The sequence below is a fragment of the Marmota flaviventris genome, chromosome 13, assembly GCF_047511675.1.
Source record: "Marmota flaviventris isolate mMarFla1 chromosome 13, mMarFla1.hap1, whole genome shotgun sequence".
Lineage (NCBI taxonomy): Eukaryota > Metazoa > Chordata > Mammalia > Rodentia > Sciuridae > Marmota > Marmota flaviventris.
In genome coordinates, this window is record NC_092510.1 from 101,367,025 (window position 1) to 101,384,647 (window position 17,623).

The 17,623-nt window shown below is 60.1% G+C and overlaps 2 protein-coding genes across 3 annotated transcripts; one reads left to right on the plus strand and one right to left on the minus strand.

Annotated features, from left to right (window-relative positions):
* Positions 1 to 519: 519 nt before the first annotated feature.
* Cacfd1 (calcium channel flower domain containing 1) lies at positions 520 to 8,682 on the plus strand. The gene is made up of 5 exons (XM_027942244.3): positions 520 to 637; positions 3,579 to 3,651; positions 5,083 to 5,208; positions 7,345 to 7,452; positions 7,897 to 8,682. Exons 1-5 carry the CDS (start codon positions 520 to 522, stop codon positions 7,985 to 7,987), a joined length of 516 nt encoding a protein of 171 aa, XP_027798045.1. The 3' UTR covers positions 7,988 to 8,682.
* A 1,523-nt stretch (positions 8,683 to 10,205) lies between these two features.
* Positions 10,206 to 16,826, minus strand: Slc2a6 (solute carrier family 2 member 6). Of its 2 annotated transcripts, XM_027942227.3 has the most exons (10): positions 16,648 to 16,816; positions 16,011 to 16,173; positions 14,717 to 14,923; positions 14,029 to 14,128; positions 13,299 to 13,510; positions 12,938 to 13,090; positions 12,200 to 12,308; positions 11,686 to 11,871; positions 11,376 to 11,521; positions 10,206 to 10,839 (listed from the first exon to the last, which is right to left on the minus strand). In XM_027942227.3, the coding sequence occupies exons 1-10, from the start codon at positions 16,737 to 16,739 to the stop codon at positions 10,687 to 10,689; spliced, it is 1,521 nt and encodes a 506-aa protein (XP_027798028.2). In that variant the 5' UTR covers positions 16,740 to 16,816; the 3' UTR covers positions 10,206 to 10,686. The 2 variants fall into 2 exon arrangements, 1 of the variants encoding a protein (XP_027798028.2); XR_011704186.1 differs by lacking the exons at positions 10,206 to 10,839; positions 11,376 to 11,521; positions 11,686 to 11,871; positions 12,200 to 12,308 and having other exon boundaries at positions 12,997 to 13,085; positions 13,299 to 14,128; positions 16,648 to 16,826.
* Positions 16,827 to 17,623: the final 797 nt, after the last annotated feature.

Below are 17,623 nucleotides of genomic sequence, written 5' to 3' on the forward strand. Positions count from 1 at the left end.
CTAGGTCAGTCCAGGTGGGAGGATTTGGTACGTATAGGTGCAGCTGCCGCCAGGCTCGCCCCCACGTAATGAATACCCAGCCCTTCGTGCGTACCTGCGAGCCCCGCCCTCTATGCTAATGTCCGTCAACTGCCAACCTCTTCTGCGGGACCGCCCCTTATGCTAATATCCATCAATCTCCACTACCCTGTATTGCTGGAAGGCCCCGCCCTCTATGCTAATGTCCGTCAACTGCCAACCTCTTCTGCGGGACCGCCCCTTATGCTAATATCCATCAATCTCCACTACCCTGTATTGCTGGAAGGCCCCGCCCACCTTGTAAAGAGCAACCATCCCTCTCCCCGCCCTCAATGCCAGTGTTCACCTGTCTGGCAGGCTCCGCCCCTATGCTAATATCCACCAACCCTCTACCTCGCCGGCGGGCCCGCCTCCTATGCTAATGACCCTCTCCCACAAGGCAGCGCGCGGGCGGACCGGTCTTTGTGCCGGTCCGGGGCTCCACCGAGGCGCGGCGGCAGCATGAGCGGCTCAGGCGCTGCGGGGGCGTCGGCCAGCCCCGCTCCGCCCGCGCAGGAGGAGGGCATGACTTGGTGGTACCGTTGGCTGTGTCGCCTGTCAGGCGTGCTGGGGGCCATCTGTGAGTACCCGGCCGGGGGAGGAACCCGCGCGGGTCAGGTTTTCGCCAGACGTGGCGAAGCCGCTGGGAGCCGGCGCCCTCGGGGTTGCGGTGGTTCCCGGCCTCGGGCCTGGGCTTGGCCCCGAGACTGAGTTGGCTGTTCTGGGGCCATCAAAAGGGGAGCAGAGTCTCCCTGAAGTCGCCCTGCCCTTTCCCACCTGGGCGAGGTGGGACACCTGTTCCCAACCTTTGAGCAAAGCTTGTTCCTAAGTGGGGCGGGTGCAGATCTGGTCAGACTGTGGCAGGAAGGCACTGGCTGGGAAGTTTGCTGAGGGTCAGGTTGTGCAGGGGACAGGTGTTCCCTGAGGGCGGCTGGACAGTGGGCAGAAGGAGGCAACCTCTCCTTTGGATCCTCACTCTCCATTCTCTCTGCGGTCCACTCTGTTCATGCTGTCCTCCCTGCCTCTCGGTGGCCCTCCTTCTACCCTCCAGACCTGCCAGGCACACACCCCAACCTCAGGTTACCAGGAGAATGGGCTGTCTTAGCACAGGCTCAGAGAAGACAAAAGGAGCGAAGATCCGCCACACAGGTGAAGATCATGTTGCCAGCCTTCCAAAGCAAATAGGAGTCCATTGGCATGTCTGCTATCAACACTGTCACTTCCTGGAGCTTCAGGGCTGGGCTGGTCTTCGGAGTTGCTGGGATTCCAGTGTCTGCTTGGCACAGGGGGCTGGAGGCTTACAGGGGCAAACTCTTTTGCTCTCCTGCCAGAAGGAGCACCTGGGCATCTGCAAGCCCCAGCCTTGTGGTGAGCGAGGTGGAAGTTCTGGCAGGATGAGGCAGGGTTAGGAGCCTGCTGCAGGCAAGGTAGTTCCTATCCAAAGGCATAGCTCCTGTCCATTTGGGAGAGGTTGGTGGGGTGGAGGTCACATTCTCTCAAGGATAGTTAGCTGTTTCCTGGCAGATCAGGTGGGCGTTACTGAGGGTGGCAGTGGTCAGTGGTGGAGAAAGGAAAGGTCCTGATCATGGCTTGCAGGTTGCCATCCTCCCTCCATCTTGGTCACCGTGGCCTACCTGACTCCCAGGTTGACCCTGGAGTCCCATCCAATCCTGTTCTTCTCAAAGTGGGGTTGCCCCAAGAGTACTGGTGCTGTGTTGGGGCCACAAGTAAACTTCAGGAGACCTGTGCCACACCCTGAAGGGTCTGCTGCACCTGTGTATTTTGAGGGGGACATTGTCTTATGAGTACCAAATAGTATACCACAGGGCAGAATGCACACATGTAGGTGTTCTAGAGTGGCAGTGTTGCACACCTGTGCTCCCAGCTACTCAGTGCACTGAGGCAGGAGGATCACAAGTTTGGGACCAACCTCTGCAACGTTGGAGACCCTGTCTTAGAATTAAGAAAGGAATGGGGATGTGGCTTAGTGGTAGAGCACCCCTGGGTTCAATCCCCCCGTTACCCCCATCTCACACACACACCCGAGAGGGAGTGGGGAAGGAGAGATACAACATGGATTGTTTTAGAGATGTAACGGGTTTCCACAAGGGCTGTGCACCTGGCTGGTCACTTTGGGGTAGGGTTGCCCTCCCTGAGTTGAGAGGCCTTGGGGAGTTGGAGGGGCCTTAACCCCGGTCCTAAGGCCATCTGGAGGGATTAGCCAGGAGGAGAGAGGGTTGCGTGGCAACATCCCCTTAACACGGAAGACGTGGGCATTGGCAATCCTGGATGGACACCCATTAACTGCACATTGTCAAGGACTCCTGACTGGAGCCGTCTGTCTGTCTTGGACCTGGTCCTCCCCAAAGCCTGTGTTGTAAGGGCAGTGGGGGCAGCATCAGGCTGCAGGCGGGGATGCTGACTGCAGCAGGCTGCTCAGGTGAGACCAAGCCCAGCTACTCCTGGGCAGAAGCCATGCCATCCTTTGGCTCTCTGAAGGGGCAGTCAGTCCCCTGCATCTGTGACCTAGGGGAACCTTGCTGCTTGAGGCACGTTGATAAGAATGCCAAGGGCCACTTTTGAGTGCGTGGCACAGGAGGCAGTCCCACTCAGTTCCGGTCACTTATCCGGTTTCTTCCTGCATCGCCTACCGTCTGCATAGGGTTACACGGGAAAATGGAAAACGGCAGAATTCCAGGGCCAGGTGGAGGGATCAGGTGCAGAGGAGCTGCTGCAAGTTTAATGAGCTGGTTGCTGATTGCTGTGTCAGAGGGCTAGTGTCCCTTCCTGCCCTTTCCTGACCACCACTTGGGCTTGCTTCCCACCCAGCTCCCAGCTCCCTGGAATGGCCTGGCAGCTCCTGAAGCTCCTACTGCAGCTGGGCCGTGGTAGAGGAGCGAGTGGGTGCAACAGCCTCTGCTCTGAGGTGCAGATGGGAAGAGAGGGGCATCAGGGATCCACATTCGGGGCAGGGGAGGACACGCCATCCCCTCTGGCCCTGTGGTGTTCTCACATCGGGTAGGTCGGCTACATACAGGGAAGGCCACTCAGCTGCTAGAGAGAGCTGAGCCGACTTCTGTCTCTCTGGTCCTGATGGCTGTTACACAGGAGAAGGAGCCTCTTGTCCCAAAGTCCCAGCCAAGGACTCCAAGTCTGAGGACTCCTTATATGGCCAGCCCATGAGTGGAGACAGGTGGCCCTCACTCAGGCTCTGTCCTGAGCCTTTGAGTGACTTTATTCTTTAATCCTAACCACCCGTGAGGTGGCTGGATTCAGAGGACAGGTCCCTCCGGGCCTCAGAATGAAGGTGGGGGACGTTCTCTCGAGTGCCGGGAGCTGGCCAGCTCCGAGGTCCTGGACGAGCTGCTTCACCTCTCCAGCCTCCTGGCTTAGAGGGAGCCTCGAGCTGAGTGGCGGCTGAGCTCTAGCCGAGTTCTCAGGGCCGCCCCGCGCCTCCCAGGCAGCCCTTCCATCAGCTCTGCCACCTCCCTGCTGACTCCTGCTGTGCTGCTTCTTTCAAGCTTGTGCCATCTCCGGACTCTTCAGCTGCATCACTATCTACCCTCTGAAAATTGCCGCTGGCGTGTGGATGATGTGAGTAGCACGTGGCTGTCCTGCCTGGCGGGGATTGGGGCCTGCGGACTTCAGGTACTGCGCGGGCCTTGTCCTCCTTCCCACTCACCCTCGTTCAGGTTTCTTAATGAGGAGTCGGGGGATGCCTGCCTGTGCCTTTCCTGGGTGCAGAATTGAGATGGTAAACAGTCCTTGAGCGTCCGTTGAGTCGGGCTCTTCAGACCCCTCTTCCAGCGTGATGTTCCTGCCCCCTGGGAGCTCCTGGGCTATAGTATGGAAGGGCTGTGGTCAGGGTGGCCAGGAGGGAGCTGGCCTGAGCTGGGAGAGGGCGGCGCTGCTGGGAGGTGGTGAGCAGTGCCAGAGGCGGTCCGGCGGGAGAAGCAGCCCTGTGCTGTGCAGGAGCCGGGGCTGCCACGCCACGGGCGAGCCCCTGCCCACGGACAGGCACAGGCAGGGCGGGGACTGGCGCAGTGCAGCTCTGGCACATGGTGTGGCACTGTGCTGTGTACTTGCTGGTATCCACGAGGGGCTGCAAGGGGCACTCGGGACGAGAGGCAGGCCCTGCCCTCAGACCTCAGGCCTGGGGGAGACTCGGGCAGGTGGGGGGGGACAGAGGCCTGTGCTGGCCTGAAGCAGCAGGGGTGGAGGCTGGTGAGTGGGGCATGGGAGGGTCCACTGGGCACAGAGGCCTGGGCGGATGCGGGGCTGTCTTGGAGGCCAGGGCAGCGACTAAGAGTTAAAAGAAAATTCCTGCCCGGGATTCCGGTCCTGAGGCTGCATCTCTGTAAAAGAGGTATTGATGGCACTTTCCTTTCAGGCTTGGGCAGACAGCCTGGCACACAGGGCTCAGTGCCTGGTAGCCGGCCATTACCCACGGGACAGGGCAGAAGCCCCAGGGGTCAGCTGCTCCCAGTGAGCGTGCTGGGGTAGAAGGCCTTTGAGCACCTTCCTCCCAGTGTGGGCTCCCACGGCCCTGCGTCTGCCTAGCCTACCTGTCCCTGGGCTCAGGACTCCATGGGGTCGGGCACCCATCATCACGCCTGCCTGACTGTGGGTGGCCTGGTGTCTGTCCTCCCTGGGGTGGTGATGTAGGTGATGGTGGCGATAGTGCTGCCAGCTGGTGGAGCTGTGGGTACTCTGCATGGCTGAGCTTGCTATGGGCTCAGTGCCACTTGAGAGGGTCTTGTTCCTCTGTCACAGCCAAGAAGGACGACGGAGCCAGATGGCCAGCCTCTTCCGTCATGAGTGCTCAGTTCAGACAGGGGCGTGGGTGTGCGGGCACAGCTGGGGGTGAAGTGCTTGGAAGAGGCTCCCTGGGGATAGCTGCTCCCTGCCCTGGAGTAGCTGGGCACTTCCTGGGTTGGGTGGGAAGGGTGGTCTTCCTCATGGTGCTGGTTTGCCCCTGGCTGCGGGTTGTCACCCAGCTGTCCCTCTCTCCCGCCCTTGCCCTAGCATGAACGCCTTCGTGCTGTTGCTGTGTGAGGCGCCCTTCTGCTGCCAGTTCGTGGAGTTTGCAAACACAGTGGCTGAGAGGGTGGACCGGCTGCGCTCCTGGCAGAAGGCTCTCTTCTACTGTGGGTGAGGGACTGCTGGGCAGAGCCCCTGACACGGCTCCCCAAAACCCTGCTGGCAACAGGACCAGAAGGGCCGCTGGTGAGGGTGGATGGGGCAGGTGCTGGTGCATGGGCTTCCTCTCTGGAGTGGGACTTGGTGGCCTCGGGTGGAATGACTACATGATGGCTGCTGAAGAGTGTGGCCTAGCAGTCCCACATCTGGGCATCCAGTCTGTGAGGGTCAAAGATGGATGGGATTGAAGTGCCTGCAGCTTTGTGTGCAGTGAGACAGTAGCAGGCTCTGGGGGTTCGGTCCCTTGGTGGGGAGTTAGCAGATGTGGATCTGAAGGGGCCTTGCTGTGTGGCCTTTCACAGCAGCTTGGTTGGCCTAGGCGTCCTGATGAGAGCTGGAAACGCAGGATGGGGCTTGGAAATCATCATGGCCTCTAAATGTGCTTTGCTTCTACTTTCCTGTTTCCCACAAGTTCAGTATGTGGCTCTTCACATCAGAGTCACCAGACAGAACTGCCTGCAAGTAACTCATTAGGCGGGAGCTCTGAGAGCAGGCCCTTTGCACGGGAGGCTGGTTATTGTTCCTGATTATCTTTAAGATAAGTGCAGACTAGTGCTGCCTGGCAGCCTGCCCCTGAGAGCACAAACGCTGGTTTCTGCAGGCCCTCCTGTGTCTGAATGGTGAAGGATGACAGGATCAGAGACCCCACCCCTTTTTTTTTTTTTTTTCTTTTTTTGGTATTAGGGATTGAACCCAGAGGCGGTTAACCACTGAGCCATGTCCCTGGCCTTTTTTTTTTTCTTTTTTTTGAGACAGGGTCTCACTAGGTTATTAACAGCTTTGCTAGGTGGCTGAGGCTGGCCTCGAACCTGCAATCCTCCTGCCTTAGCCTCCTGAGCCATTGGGGTTACATGCGTGCACCACTGTGCCCAGCTGCATTTTCTTATTTGAGGACTTTCTGGTTACTTCACAGCCTGTTAGTGAATCACTTAGCAGGTTATGTGTGTTTCTTTATTAAAGATCCCATACCTCCTTACATTTCCTGCACATATTTTCTGGCCTGTTTGCCTTGAGTTTTATTTTGAAGGTCTCCCCTGGGCTGTCCCTTCCTGTGGTTTCCGTTGCTACTTTATTGCAGAGGTGCCTGGACTTACGATGGGGTCTTGGCCCACACATCCACTGCACGTCAGGTGTGCATGCACTGTTCTGCACCCAGGTGCCACCACTCAGCTCAGTGACGTCATGTGTGTGCAGAGCCTTGCGGCCATCCATGTGAACATTATGAGATGATGCCCTGACATGTGTCCAGAGCCTAGGAAGGATCAAAACCCAGATTCTAAGCACAGTTTCCACTGAGCCTGCAACCCTTTTGCACCATCGTAAAATTAAAAAAAAAAAAAACACCCTAAGTTGAACCATCGCAAGCCAAGGTCAGACAGTCTGTAACTTTAAATGTGCAGCTGCAGTAACATCTAGAATGGAAACTCAGGTGGCATGCAGCTGGTGGAGTCTGATCTCCTCTCAGGAAGGTGGGACAGCTATTTTCCTGGCTGACCCAGGAGTCACTGCTGCTCTGGTGGCCAGGATCAAGAATCAGCTGCTGGGATTTTAAAGCCAGAGCAGACCACAGGCCAGGTGGCACCCAGCTGGGTGGGAACTGGCCTGGGCTGGGCCTTGCCCAGGTCTGCACTGAGGAGCCTGAGGCCAGGGGTCTGAGGTGGGGACCCTACCTGTCAAGCTTTGGCTGGCTTTGCTTGCTCAGTGCCTATGGTTTCCAGGCCCCAGGTCAGCTGAGGCCTGACCTTATGTCACAGCAAAGGACTGAGCCTTAGAACTAAGCAACTTGGTCACAGGGATTTTTGTGAACAGATTCTCTGGGCACAGCCTCTCTCTATGAACAGGGAGGGCTTTGGACTCTTTGTAGGTCACAGACCTTGCTGAGAATCTGATGAGAGCTTTGGCTCCTCACCCCAGTAAGGCACAGGTGTTGGCAGCCTGTTGGGGCTACCCCATGGCTTCAGAAGCCCCACCTGAATGTGTGTCCCTGTTGGTTTCTGAGGATCCTTCTCCCCATCCCCCCACCAGAAGTCTGGAGGGATGGTGGTGGCACAGAGTGGCAGTGCCCCTTGACCTCTGTCTCTCCCCTAGGATGGCCGTCGTCCCCATCATCATGAGCCTGAGCCTGACCACACTGCTGGGCAATGCCATCGCCTTTGCCACAGGGGTGCTGTATGGACTCTCTGCCTTGGGCAAAAAGTGCGTCTGGGTGGGCCTCCTGCCTCCTGCTGTCCAGGGGGGAGGGCTGAGGGTGGACTCTGTTGTTCAGCTGTGGGAGTTGAGGCAAAGGGGTTGCCAGTGGCTCATCAGTTCTCTAGGGAATGCAGGCGAGACCACTGGGTGGCCTTTGGGTGGCCCGTGTCACTCTGCTTGGCCTCTGTCCATCCAGAGTGTATAGACCCCTCATAGCCCGTTGCCACCCTCCCCCTGCTGAGCCCAGACTGAATAGATTTTCTCAACTCAACATCCAGGTAGCCTGTGCCAGTTTCAGAAGTGACCAGCCCTTTGTCCCCTAGCAGTAGCCTCTGTCTGGGGAACCAGAGGCCCAGTAGGCTCTGCCTGCAGTCATGCCTGGATTGGGTGGTAGCCAGGAGGGCTGGGCCTGAGGCTGGGCCCTGCAGGACACCCCCGCTCTCTCCCCAGGGGTGATGCCATCTCCTATGCCCGGATCCAGCAGCAGAGGCAGCAGGCAGACGAAGAGAAGCTGGCAGAGACCCTGGAGGGGGAGCTGTGACGAGTCCACAGTGGGGTCCATGAGCTTCTATGGAGGAGGCAGAGCACCAGCCCTATGGGACAGCCTGGGAGAGGACCCCCCGCTGCCTGACCCTCTTCTGCCAGCCTGTTCTCCAAGCCTGGAGCCTGACTTGGCTGGTGCTCAGGGCCTGGGCTGTATGGCCCATCTCAGTGCAGTGGGGGTGGCCACCTGGCCTGATCCTGCCAGCCTGGCTTAGTGGACTGGGCTTCTGGTGGGTCTGCAGGCCTCACGTGATAGGGTCCACCCCAGGCCTAGGAGCAGCTTCCCCCAGACACACTGGCCCTGGCTGGGAGTTGAGGGGCGTGTCACCTGGGCTCTGGACTCCCCAACCAGGTCCCTGAGGCCTGAGCACTGAAGCATAGGGAAAGTCTCCCAGCTCTCCTGGCAGGTGGAGTTCCAATCCTGCCCAGTTTCCCTGTCCTCAGGGCAGAGGTTGGGGAGAACAATGTCTCCAAGCTGACTGCTGCTGCCCAGGGACATGGCCAGTCCTCTGGGAGGGAGCCCATAGTGCTCCCAAGATGCACCCCTGCCCCCACAGCAGGCCTGGCAGTGGCTGGCTGGTCAGGTGGACCCACTCCCAGTCCCTGGCATGTTGGACAGGCTCCTCCAGGTACCCTAGCTGCTCTGCCTTCTCAGCTGACCCAGGCTGCTGGCTTCTGCCTCTCACTCCACCTCAGGCCCTGGTGCTAAGGGGGTGGGGAGGGGTGCTTATAGGGTCCCACCCGCTCCTCTGCTGTGGTCCTGTTGGTGGTAGCAGCTGCAGCAGCCTGTAGTAGGGACTGAGCTTGGTCCACCTCAGGTATGCTTGCCAGCCTGCCCCTGGGGAGCTTCCTGCCTTTGCAGAGCTGGGCAGAAGCCAGAGCCCATCTCCCCCACAGAGCTGTATCCCCTGTCCCAGTGCCAGGCCACCAGGCACAAGCCCCTATGCAGGCGCATGGGGAAGCCGGGACCCCTCCTGGATGTATCCGTTCATGGCCCTCATCCTCCTGCCACACTGCTGACTCTTCCTCCTGCCCTGTGGCCTTGACCCTGGTTTGATTAGCAGATTGGCTCTTGGCCACTAAGCATATGTCTGACAAGGTCTGGCCACGCCTGGGCAGAATAGGCTGCTGTGGAAAACGCTGCTTCTGGGCCCAGCTCCCTGTCTCCCTCCCTCCCAAACCCCCAGGTGGGCCTGCAGTGGACCCCCAGAACTCAGGGACTGGCTCTTGCTCCCAGGAAAGCAGCCCCAGGTCTGTTTCCCAGGGGGAACATGCAGGCCTGCAGAGTTTGGGGCTGGGAGCAGGGCCTCTGCCCAGCACTGCCCCAGGACACGTCAGTGGGGTCTGGAGTGGGCCTCGGCCCTCCAGGATCCTGGCCAGGCTCAGTCCTAGGTTGGTGGGACACGTGCCTTCAGGGTTCCTTAAGGGCTACCATCCTCAGGCCCATGCTGGGCTCAAAGGGCTATGCGTGTGTGTGCAGTGGTAAGACCCGTCTACCTCCCGGGAGGAGCAGCCCTGTCTGCCCCCCTGCTCACTTGTCTTGGTGTGGGGCTTGAGTCACTCCTGCCAGGCCCCAACCCTTTCAGAGGGACCTTGCTGCAGGTGCAGGGAGAGGAGGTGCTGGCTGTGCTGTTAAGGAAGGTGACATCCACCTCGAGGGGAAACCCAGTGCTGGGCTGGGCAGGCCACAGGGTGGGTCGGAGGCAGGAGGGCCTTGGTCACAGGCCAGAGTGGGGTGTTGCTTGCCAGGAGATTCCCAGGTGGCCTGCAGTCAGCTCTGGAGGCCCGCATCGGGGGCGGGGGACATCACTGGGACTCCAGCCCCACACCTCCTCTGTGCCCGTTCCTGGTGGGCTCCTCCACGCGGCTGCATTTTGAGCAGTAAAGCAGGGCTGCAGTTCCTCCGCTTGCTCTCTGCTGTTACCTTCTGTCTCTGGCGTCTGTCAGCAGTAGGGATACCCGTGTCCATGACGGCGGAGCAGGAGCTGCTGGCCCAGGAGTAACTGAAGGCCCTGTCAGCCTGCTTAGACGGGGAAAGGGGCTCCAAGGTGACACACCATACTGCCCCTCCTGCCTCTCTGCTGCACTGAGCTCAAGTCCAGAGTGACCATGAATTTAGGGCCCTACTGGGCCAGCAGGCTCTGAAGCCGTGGCCGGTGTCTGGTCTGGCCTGCCTGCAGAGGTGGGGAGCCTCCTCCAGCTAAAGACCCCACTCCTTCCTCCATAGGGCTGCAGGCCCAACTTATTTATTTTTGTAAATAGGGTGAACACAGTTTGCAGATGGTTGCCCCTATCCCTGAGGTGGGGCTGATGTGGGGCAAGTGGCTGTCCTGTGCCCTGGCCTCTGGAAGTAGGGCATGTGTTGCTGCATGATGTCCACAGACCCTCCTGTCCACAGCAAGACGCCTGGAGGAGGCTAAGTGACGATGTTCCTGTACTGAGCCAATGCCACCTCCAGTGCTGCTCTGTCCTCCACACGGCCTGGCACACTCCAAGGGCCAGCCTGAGAGCCAGCAGGTCTGTGCCACCTCCTGCAGGCCGCCTGAGCCGGAGCGTGCTGCCTGTCCAGTCAGAAGCAGGTCCTGGTTGGCCCTGTGCTGCGGCTCATAGGAGTGACGGCTGCGCCGCGTCCCGGCTGCAGGGCATGGGTTTGTGGCCACCAAGGAGGCCTGGCCACCTGGCAGGTAGATCCCTGGCCTAGTGCAGGAAGGACCTCCTCCTGCTGAAGAAGGACTCGATCTGCTCCAGGGAGCGGCCCTTGGTCTCAGGCACACAACAGCCCGTGAACACTAGGCTCACCAGGCAGATGGCCGCGAAGAAGAAGAAGGGCACCTGGAGGCTGAAGGCTTTCTGAGGGGGGGAGCAGAAGGTGGGTCACACAGGAGGCCTGTGGGGCCTCTCCCAGGACCTGCCTCCCTGGGGGTCCCCTTGGGGCTGGTCTAGGTGTTCCTGGAGGCTCCGCTCTGCACCCTCTAGCAGCAGTGTGCACCCAGCTCTGTGCTCCGCCCTGGCCCAGGCCGCTCCAGTCAGCTGCTCGTGGGATTTTAGAGCAGGGCTGGTTCTGGTGCCACCAGGGCCTGCTGGCTGCAGCAGGAGGTGGGCTGGTGAGTGGGCAGCGCCTGGGATGGCAAGCCTGAGTGTGGATGTTGCGCTCTCGGCTGCTGGCAGAGCTCCAGGCTGTGTCCTGGCCTGGAGGGGACCTGACTTCTCAGGACAGTTCCCCAACTCATTCTCATATCTTAAAACGCAGGGGCCTTGGTGTGCTGCGCCCTGACCATCCTCAGCCTTCTAGTAAGGGGCACGTGCTCTTCTCCCTTGAACACTGTGGGGTTGGGTCCCTTCGCAGAAGGCCTGGCACCACATAGGGGCCCATGGCAAACACTTACCACCACCAGCAGGAAGGACTTGGTGAGGACGAAGGCGGTGAGCCAGCTGACCAGCACACAGAGCCCTGAGGCTACGCCACGGGCACGCAAGGGCAGGATCTCTGACATGAGCAGCCAAGTGATGGGCCCCCAGCCCATGGCATAGCCTGCCAGGAGAGGGGAGAGTGGCGGGGGGGCACACCGGGTCTGTCCCCACCTCTCCAGCCTCCCCCCTCAGCAGACAAACAGGACAGCAGTACGGCCCCTGCCTCACCCGTGAGACAGCCCCTCACCCAGGCCATCACCCCACCCCCAGGAACCCCAGTCCTACCCATGATGAAGAACATGGTGGCCAGGAGGGGCACCAGAGTGAGGTAGCTGGTGGGTGTGGCCGGGGGCTGCTCTGTGCCCGCCAAGGACAGGGTCTCGAGGCTCACAGTGCTGTTGGGGGCCAGAGGCCTTGGACCAAATTGGACATACAGCCCCAGCGTCAGGTTGGCAGCAAACATGATGGTTGCTGTGGACACAGGTGGCCCTCGGGGGCCAGGACCCTCTGAGCCATGGCTCTCCTGGGGGAGCTGTCATGCTCTGTGGCACCCTGAGCCGGGCAGCATGGCTGGCTTGGGACAGGCCTCCCACAGGGTAGCACACGCACTGCCAGCCCTGGTCTGGGCTCCCCTCACCCCCGGTGCATTGCTCACCCGAGCTCCAGCAGGCTTTTCGGAGCAGCTGGCTGGTGCCAGGTGCTGGGGAGGCCCCAGGTGGCTGTGCCCTAGCTCTGGCACAAGTGGCAATGGGTAGAGACGCTGTGGGTGGGAGGGGAGGAGTGGGGCAGAGAGCCTCACCTGACACGAAGAGCAGGACCTTGCGGCCAGCCAGGTCCATGGTGAAGGCTGCGATCAGCACGGACAGAAGCCTCACGGCTCCCACAATGGCTGCATCATCTTTGGGGGGCTGTGGGGAGGAGACCCCTGAGGCTGAGAGGACTGGCCTGCTGCTCCTGTCCCTGCTTCTCATCCCACCTGATTGCCTAAGGCCCTGCAGGGTGCTCAGACCCAAGGCCACAGTCACAGCTACCCTGGAGTGCCAAGTGCCTGCTGTGTGCCAGGCGCTTCCTCTGCACACCACCCTGGGGTTCCCAGCAGGGCACATCTGCCATGCTCACCACTGAGCCCACTGCCCCAGGAAACCTGCTGTTCTCAAATCCTCTCCACTGCGTCTGGACAGGGGTCTTGGCAACCTTGCTGCTATCTCCCTCCCACAGGGGCAGCTGGCGTCCCAGGAAAGTGGCAGCCTCCCTGAGGAGCCAGCAGGGCTCTGAGCAGAATCCTGGTATGGGGGTGGTGGTGCTGCGTTTCTATTAAATCAGTTTCCTCCATCATCTTGCATAATTTATTTAAAACCATTTAAACTTTACTTAAAAACAAATTCTGAGAGCAGGTGCGTGGCCCAGAGACAGGAAGAACCCTTTGGCCTCCACACATGAGGGTGTGCATGCCCGAACTCTGGCACAGCAGGGCCTGGGGCTGGGGATCGGGGCTGAGCCGGTCCGCCAGCCCACCTGGACTCAGGCAGGCGCTCACCAGCAGCACGGCTGTGCTGTCGAAGATGGGCTGCAGGTAGACCAGTATGGGCGTGATGCCTGTCAGCTGCTGCAGGAAACGCATGAGCAGGGCAATGAGCACCGGACGGTATATGTGGGGGTCCCGGGCCTCCGCCCACGACACTCGGCTGCTCTGGAACACAAGGCCGTTGCTGAGGGAGCTGCACTGGCCACTCTTGGGGCTGGGGAGACCCCGCTGATGGAGACAGCCCCAGCTCTGGGTCAGCTGTAACCACCTTATTCCAAGAAAAGCAACCTGGGAGAGGCCTAGTAACTAGTTCAGGCCACATGGAACCACAGGTGCCTGGGGTGGGTCCACCAGACCCAGCCCCCAAACACACCTGTCTCCGGACATTGTCCTGGATCTGCTCGAACTCCCAGTGGACGTCTGCATCTGCTGGGCGCAGCCAGGTCAGTGCCTGCAGTGCCTCCTCGTCCCTGCCGCGGGAGAGCAGGAACCGCGGCGAGTTGGGCATGAAGCTGAGCAGCAGGACCATGATGAGCACAGGCCCCTCCCCGGCCACGGCCAGCCAACGCCAGGGCAGCAGGAGGCCTGGAGGAGGGGAGCGTGGCAGACACACACAGGCCCTGCACTGCAGCCTCTGGACAGCCTCATCTGCCCTGTGAGCCGAGTCCTTCCCTGAATGCCCTGGTCTGTGATGGAGGCAGGGAGGAGCTGTGGGGAGTGCCTGGCCCCTGGCATGTAGCAAGAGGTCCTGGGAGGGTCTGAAGGGCCAGAGGAGGGGAGGGACAGGGTGGGCAGGCCAGGCCCAGGCCTCCACGCCACCTGCCCAGGCTGCTGCACGAGGCTCTCCCCTACACTGGTCCACCTTAGCTGTTCATGACTGAGGCCTCCTACTGCTCGAAGGTGACCCAGACTGCTGGTCCAGATGCCCTCACTGCCCATCCAGGAACTGGGCCTCATGAATATTGGGACAGGGTGGGGTGGTGGCCCACTGGCGCAGGGGACCAGGTCTCTTTCCTCTAAGCCCTGGGTTCCTTCTGGGCATGTCCTTTCCCTTTCCAAAGTCTGCAGTGCTCCCCTGAGTCTGCAAGGTGCAGGATACTTGCCAAGGGCGTAGAGAGACAGCGATCCGAACACTGCCATGAGCTGCGGCGTGGCCCCCAGGGCCCCACGGACACCAGCAGGGGCGATCTCAGATACGTACACCTGCAAGACACTCATCTGGCCAGGCTCTGGAGAGCACGCTCACAGGGCAAGTGCCCCTGTGAGCCTTGGGAGGTGAGGTTGCTGGGGTGACCCGATACTGCTGCAGACTCTCAAGCCTCAGCTTCCTGACTGCAAGGCAGTGGGATGACTCAGCTCTGAGTGGGGATGGAGGCTGGGCAGTCATGGGTCTGGGGGGCACCCAGACCTAGGGGCTGAGCAGGTGTGTCTTCCTCAGTGACCTTCGTCCCCACCCTGACCTCATCAGGGTGCTGACTGGGTATGGGTAGATGAGATGACGACAAGACGCCAGGGAAGGTATGGGGCAGGGACTTCCCCATTGCTCAATGTGGGTCTTCTCCAGTTGAGAAATGCATCTGACTGCGGTCAAGAAACAGGGTAGGAAGTAGGGGGAGTCCAGGATGGGGACAGTTTCCTGAAATCAGGGACCTTGGTGAGGGGTGGTGAGCAGAGGCTCCCTGGGCAGCCAGAGGGGACAGCAAGCACATTCTCACTGACCATAGGCCTGAGGCCAGAAGACCTAAGCAAGTAGTGGCCATGCCAAGGCAGCGGGACAGGTCCTGGCCTTACCGGGATGCAGGCCGCCGTGAGTCCCCCAGCAAAGCCAGTGAGCGTCCTCCCCAACAGCAGCATCCAGAGACCATGGGCGCCTGCCATGAGCGCGTACCCCGCCGCAGAGGGGATGGCAGAGAACATGATGCTGAGCTTCCGGCCCAGGAGGTCATTGAGGACCATGGCACTGAGGCCCCCAGCAGCAGCTCCCAGGGTGAACACAGACTGTAGAGAAGGGGCGCAGGCATGTGTGTGGGGCCGGGAGCACCCCCACCCCATCAGAGCCAGGGGCAGCTTCTTCCCCAGGCAACCCCAGGAGCGAGCCCCAGACCCAGGCCCACTATGATGGTAAGCCTCCAGTCTCCGCAAGTGTGCAGGCAGCATGCGCACAACCATTTAAATTTTAGGGGTCTTGCCCTAGGGAGGAGGTGGGGCCACATATGTACAGTGGTTCTCAGTCTAATATTTTAACATAGGGGACTCTGACTTGAAGGTCCCAGGATGTTCCTGGATTCCCTGAAGATGGTGGCCAGGACCCAGCCTCAACACCACTACTCATCAGCAGTGGGGCGTGGGCACCAGGTTTAGCTTGTGCCAGCCTGTTTCTCCAGATGTATTATGTTTTTTGTTTGTTTGTTTTGTTTTGTTTTTGTGGTGCTGGGGATTGAACCCAGGGCCTTGTGCATGTGAGGCAAGCACTCTACCAACTGAGCTCTATCCCCAGCCCCTCCAGCTGTATTATGGGAGAACCACAGAACCCACCTCACAGGTCGGCCAAGTGTCCACACAGACCTGGCACAAAGTGCTCAGTAAACACTGGGTCTTTTCCTCTTAGCCACCAAGCTGTGATTGGAATCTGAGGCTATTTAGATTTTAATTCTAGAATCCAGGGTGTCCTCCTCTCCTCTCCGCCCATGGCCTCTGGATGCTGCTGTTGGAGATCTTGATCTTTCCCAGCTGGTGCCTTGTCCCACTGGCACCTGATACCCCTGTCCCCTCCATCCATCCAGAGGGGTGTCTGCTGTGGCAGCCTGACTGTGGGCCTGGGGAACCCTCACCCTCTGGGAGACCTTGGGGGCACCATACCTGTTCTGTCCCAGGTTTTCTCCATTGGCTTTTCACTTCCTGGTTCATTGCTATGATCTGGCCTCCCCCCACCAACCAGCAGCCAGGAGTGTGTGAGGGAGGGGGTGGACTGGGGCCCTGGAGAGGGCCCCAAGGAGGGCTCTTGGGGAATCCCTAGCAGTGGGCAAAGCTCAGAGGGTTCATGCTCCCCTACCCCACTCCTTCCAGCTTCAAGCATGGTCCTTACCCCAAACCAGGATGCCTGAGTTTTGGTCAGATGCAGATCTGGGTCTGAGGAGTGCTCAAGGGCTGGGATGACAGGGGACGTGTAGACCAGGGCATACCCAAAACTGAAATTGCCCAGCACCGCAGCAAAGGTGGCCAAGAACACCCTTTTGTTCTGCAGGGCCCTGGTGGTGGGGGTGGGACAAAAGAATCAGGGTCTGAGTCTCTTTTCCCTGAGCTGCTGACTCTCCTGAGCCCAGTGGCTGCCGGACTGGTCAGATTGACACCTCCCCAGGGCCTGAGTGCTGCCACCTGGAAATTCCCAGGGCGTCAGCCTGTGGCTGTGGTACTTTTTTCCAGGAGAGGAAGCTTGGGTTTTGCCCCCAGCTCTGCTTCTGAAAGCTTTCTGTGTGGCCTTAGGCAAGTCCCTCACCCTCTCCCTGTCTATGACAGCTGGGCTGTCACTCTTTCGGATGGTCCCTTCCCTAAGGAGGTCCAGCTTCTTAAGCAAGGTTAGGTACATGAGGGCAGAAAGGATCCAAACGGTCCTGGTGGCAACTCACCAAAGGTGGGGACCCAGGGTGGAGCCAGCGCCCGCTGGAGCGACCAGAGCCACCTCGCCCAGTCCCCGCCCGTCCCCCACGCCCAGCGACTCTCACCCGACCCGCGCCCTCTCTCCGGGCGACGGGGGCGGCTTCTCGGGGAAGGTGTCATAGTCCAGGCCCTCAGCTCCCAGCAGGGGCTCCTGCATGGCCCGCGCGAGCACGCTCCAGCCAGCGGGACGCGGCCAGGCCAGCGCCGGAGCATCCGCGGGGGCCGCAAAGCGCGGCCGGCGCGCCCAGGCCCCGCCCCTCAGCTGCGATTGGCTATGGGGCGGCCCTGCAGAGCCGCGCCGGCCAATGGGGCAGCCGCACGCCCGCAGATGGTGGGATGCCGATCCGGCGGGGCGCGGCCGCCGCCCGCGCTAGGTCGCCGCTCTGCAGCGGAAAGCCGCACCCGAGCAGGCGAGGGTGGAGTGGTGGGGGTGCCCTGGCGGAGCCGTCCCGGGCCCAACCCAGCGGTGCATCGAGTTCTGCAGAGGAGACGGAAACACAGAGAGGCGTAGCCGCTCGCCAAGGTCACACAGCGAACGCTCGTCTCGCTCTGACTGCTCTCCACTCCACCTGCCATACGCATCGCAGTGTCGCCTCTGTCCCTGGCTTCCTCCCCATTGGGTGACCAAGTGAATCAGGCTGGGCTTCCAGGGCAGCCAGAGGATGCGTGGGGTGAAGGCAGGGGGAAGAGGGACTGGGCGGAGGCAGTTAGGGGAGCGCAGGAAGAGGGGCCTAGCCCGGGGCGGGGAGGGCGCAGCCGTAAGGAGAAGGACCGAGAGCAAGGAAAAGCCATGGAAGAAACAGAAGGAAAATGCGAGTTTCTCTATTTCGAGGAAGAAAGGGAGCCAAGCATAAGTTGGGCTTGTTCCAGATCATCCTAGAAATAATATAAAAGTTAAAAATAAAAACTGAAACGGAAACTTCCTTGGGAGCCTGTTTTCAAAAGATAAAATTGAAAGTAAAGAAAATTGCAATGGTATGTCCAGTTAGTTCCCTTTGGACTTTCTCAGCAGGGGGGCTGAGTCACTTCCCCTCCTGCTGG

Coding starts and splice junctions, on each gene's coding strand:
- Cacfd1 (XM_027942244.3), top strand. CDS start 520: ATGAGCGGCTCAGGCGCTGCGGGGGCGTCGGCCAGCCCCGCTCCGCCC. Junction 638..3,578: donor AGGCGTGCTGGGGGCCATCT/GTGAGTACCCGG, acceptor GCTTCTTTCAAG/CTTGTGCCATCTCCGGACTC. Junction 7,453..7,896: donor CTCTCTGCCTTGGGCAAAAA/GTGCGTCTGGGT, acceptor CTCTCTCCCCAG/GGGTGATGCCATCTCCTATG.
- Slc2a6 (XM_027942227.3), bottom strand. CDS start 16,739: ATGCAGGAGCCCCTGCTGGGAGCTGAGGGCCTGGACTATGACACCTTC. Junction 13,511..14,028: donor GCTGTCTCTCTACGCCCTTG/GCAAGTATCCTG, acceptor CCCCTCCTCCAG/GCCTCCTGCTGCCCTGGCGT. Junction 11,522..11,685: donor CACCATGTTCTTCATCATGG/GTAGGACTGGGG, acceptor CTCTCCTGGCAG/GCTATGCCATGGGCTGGGGG.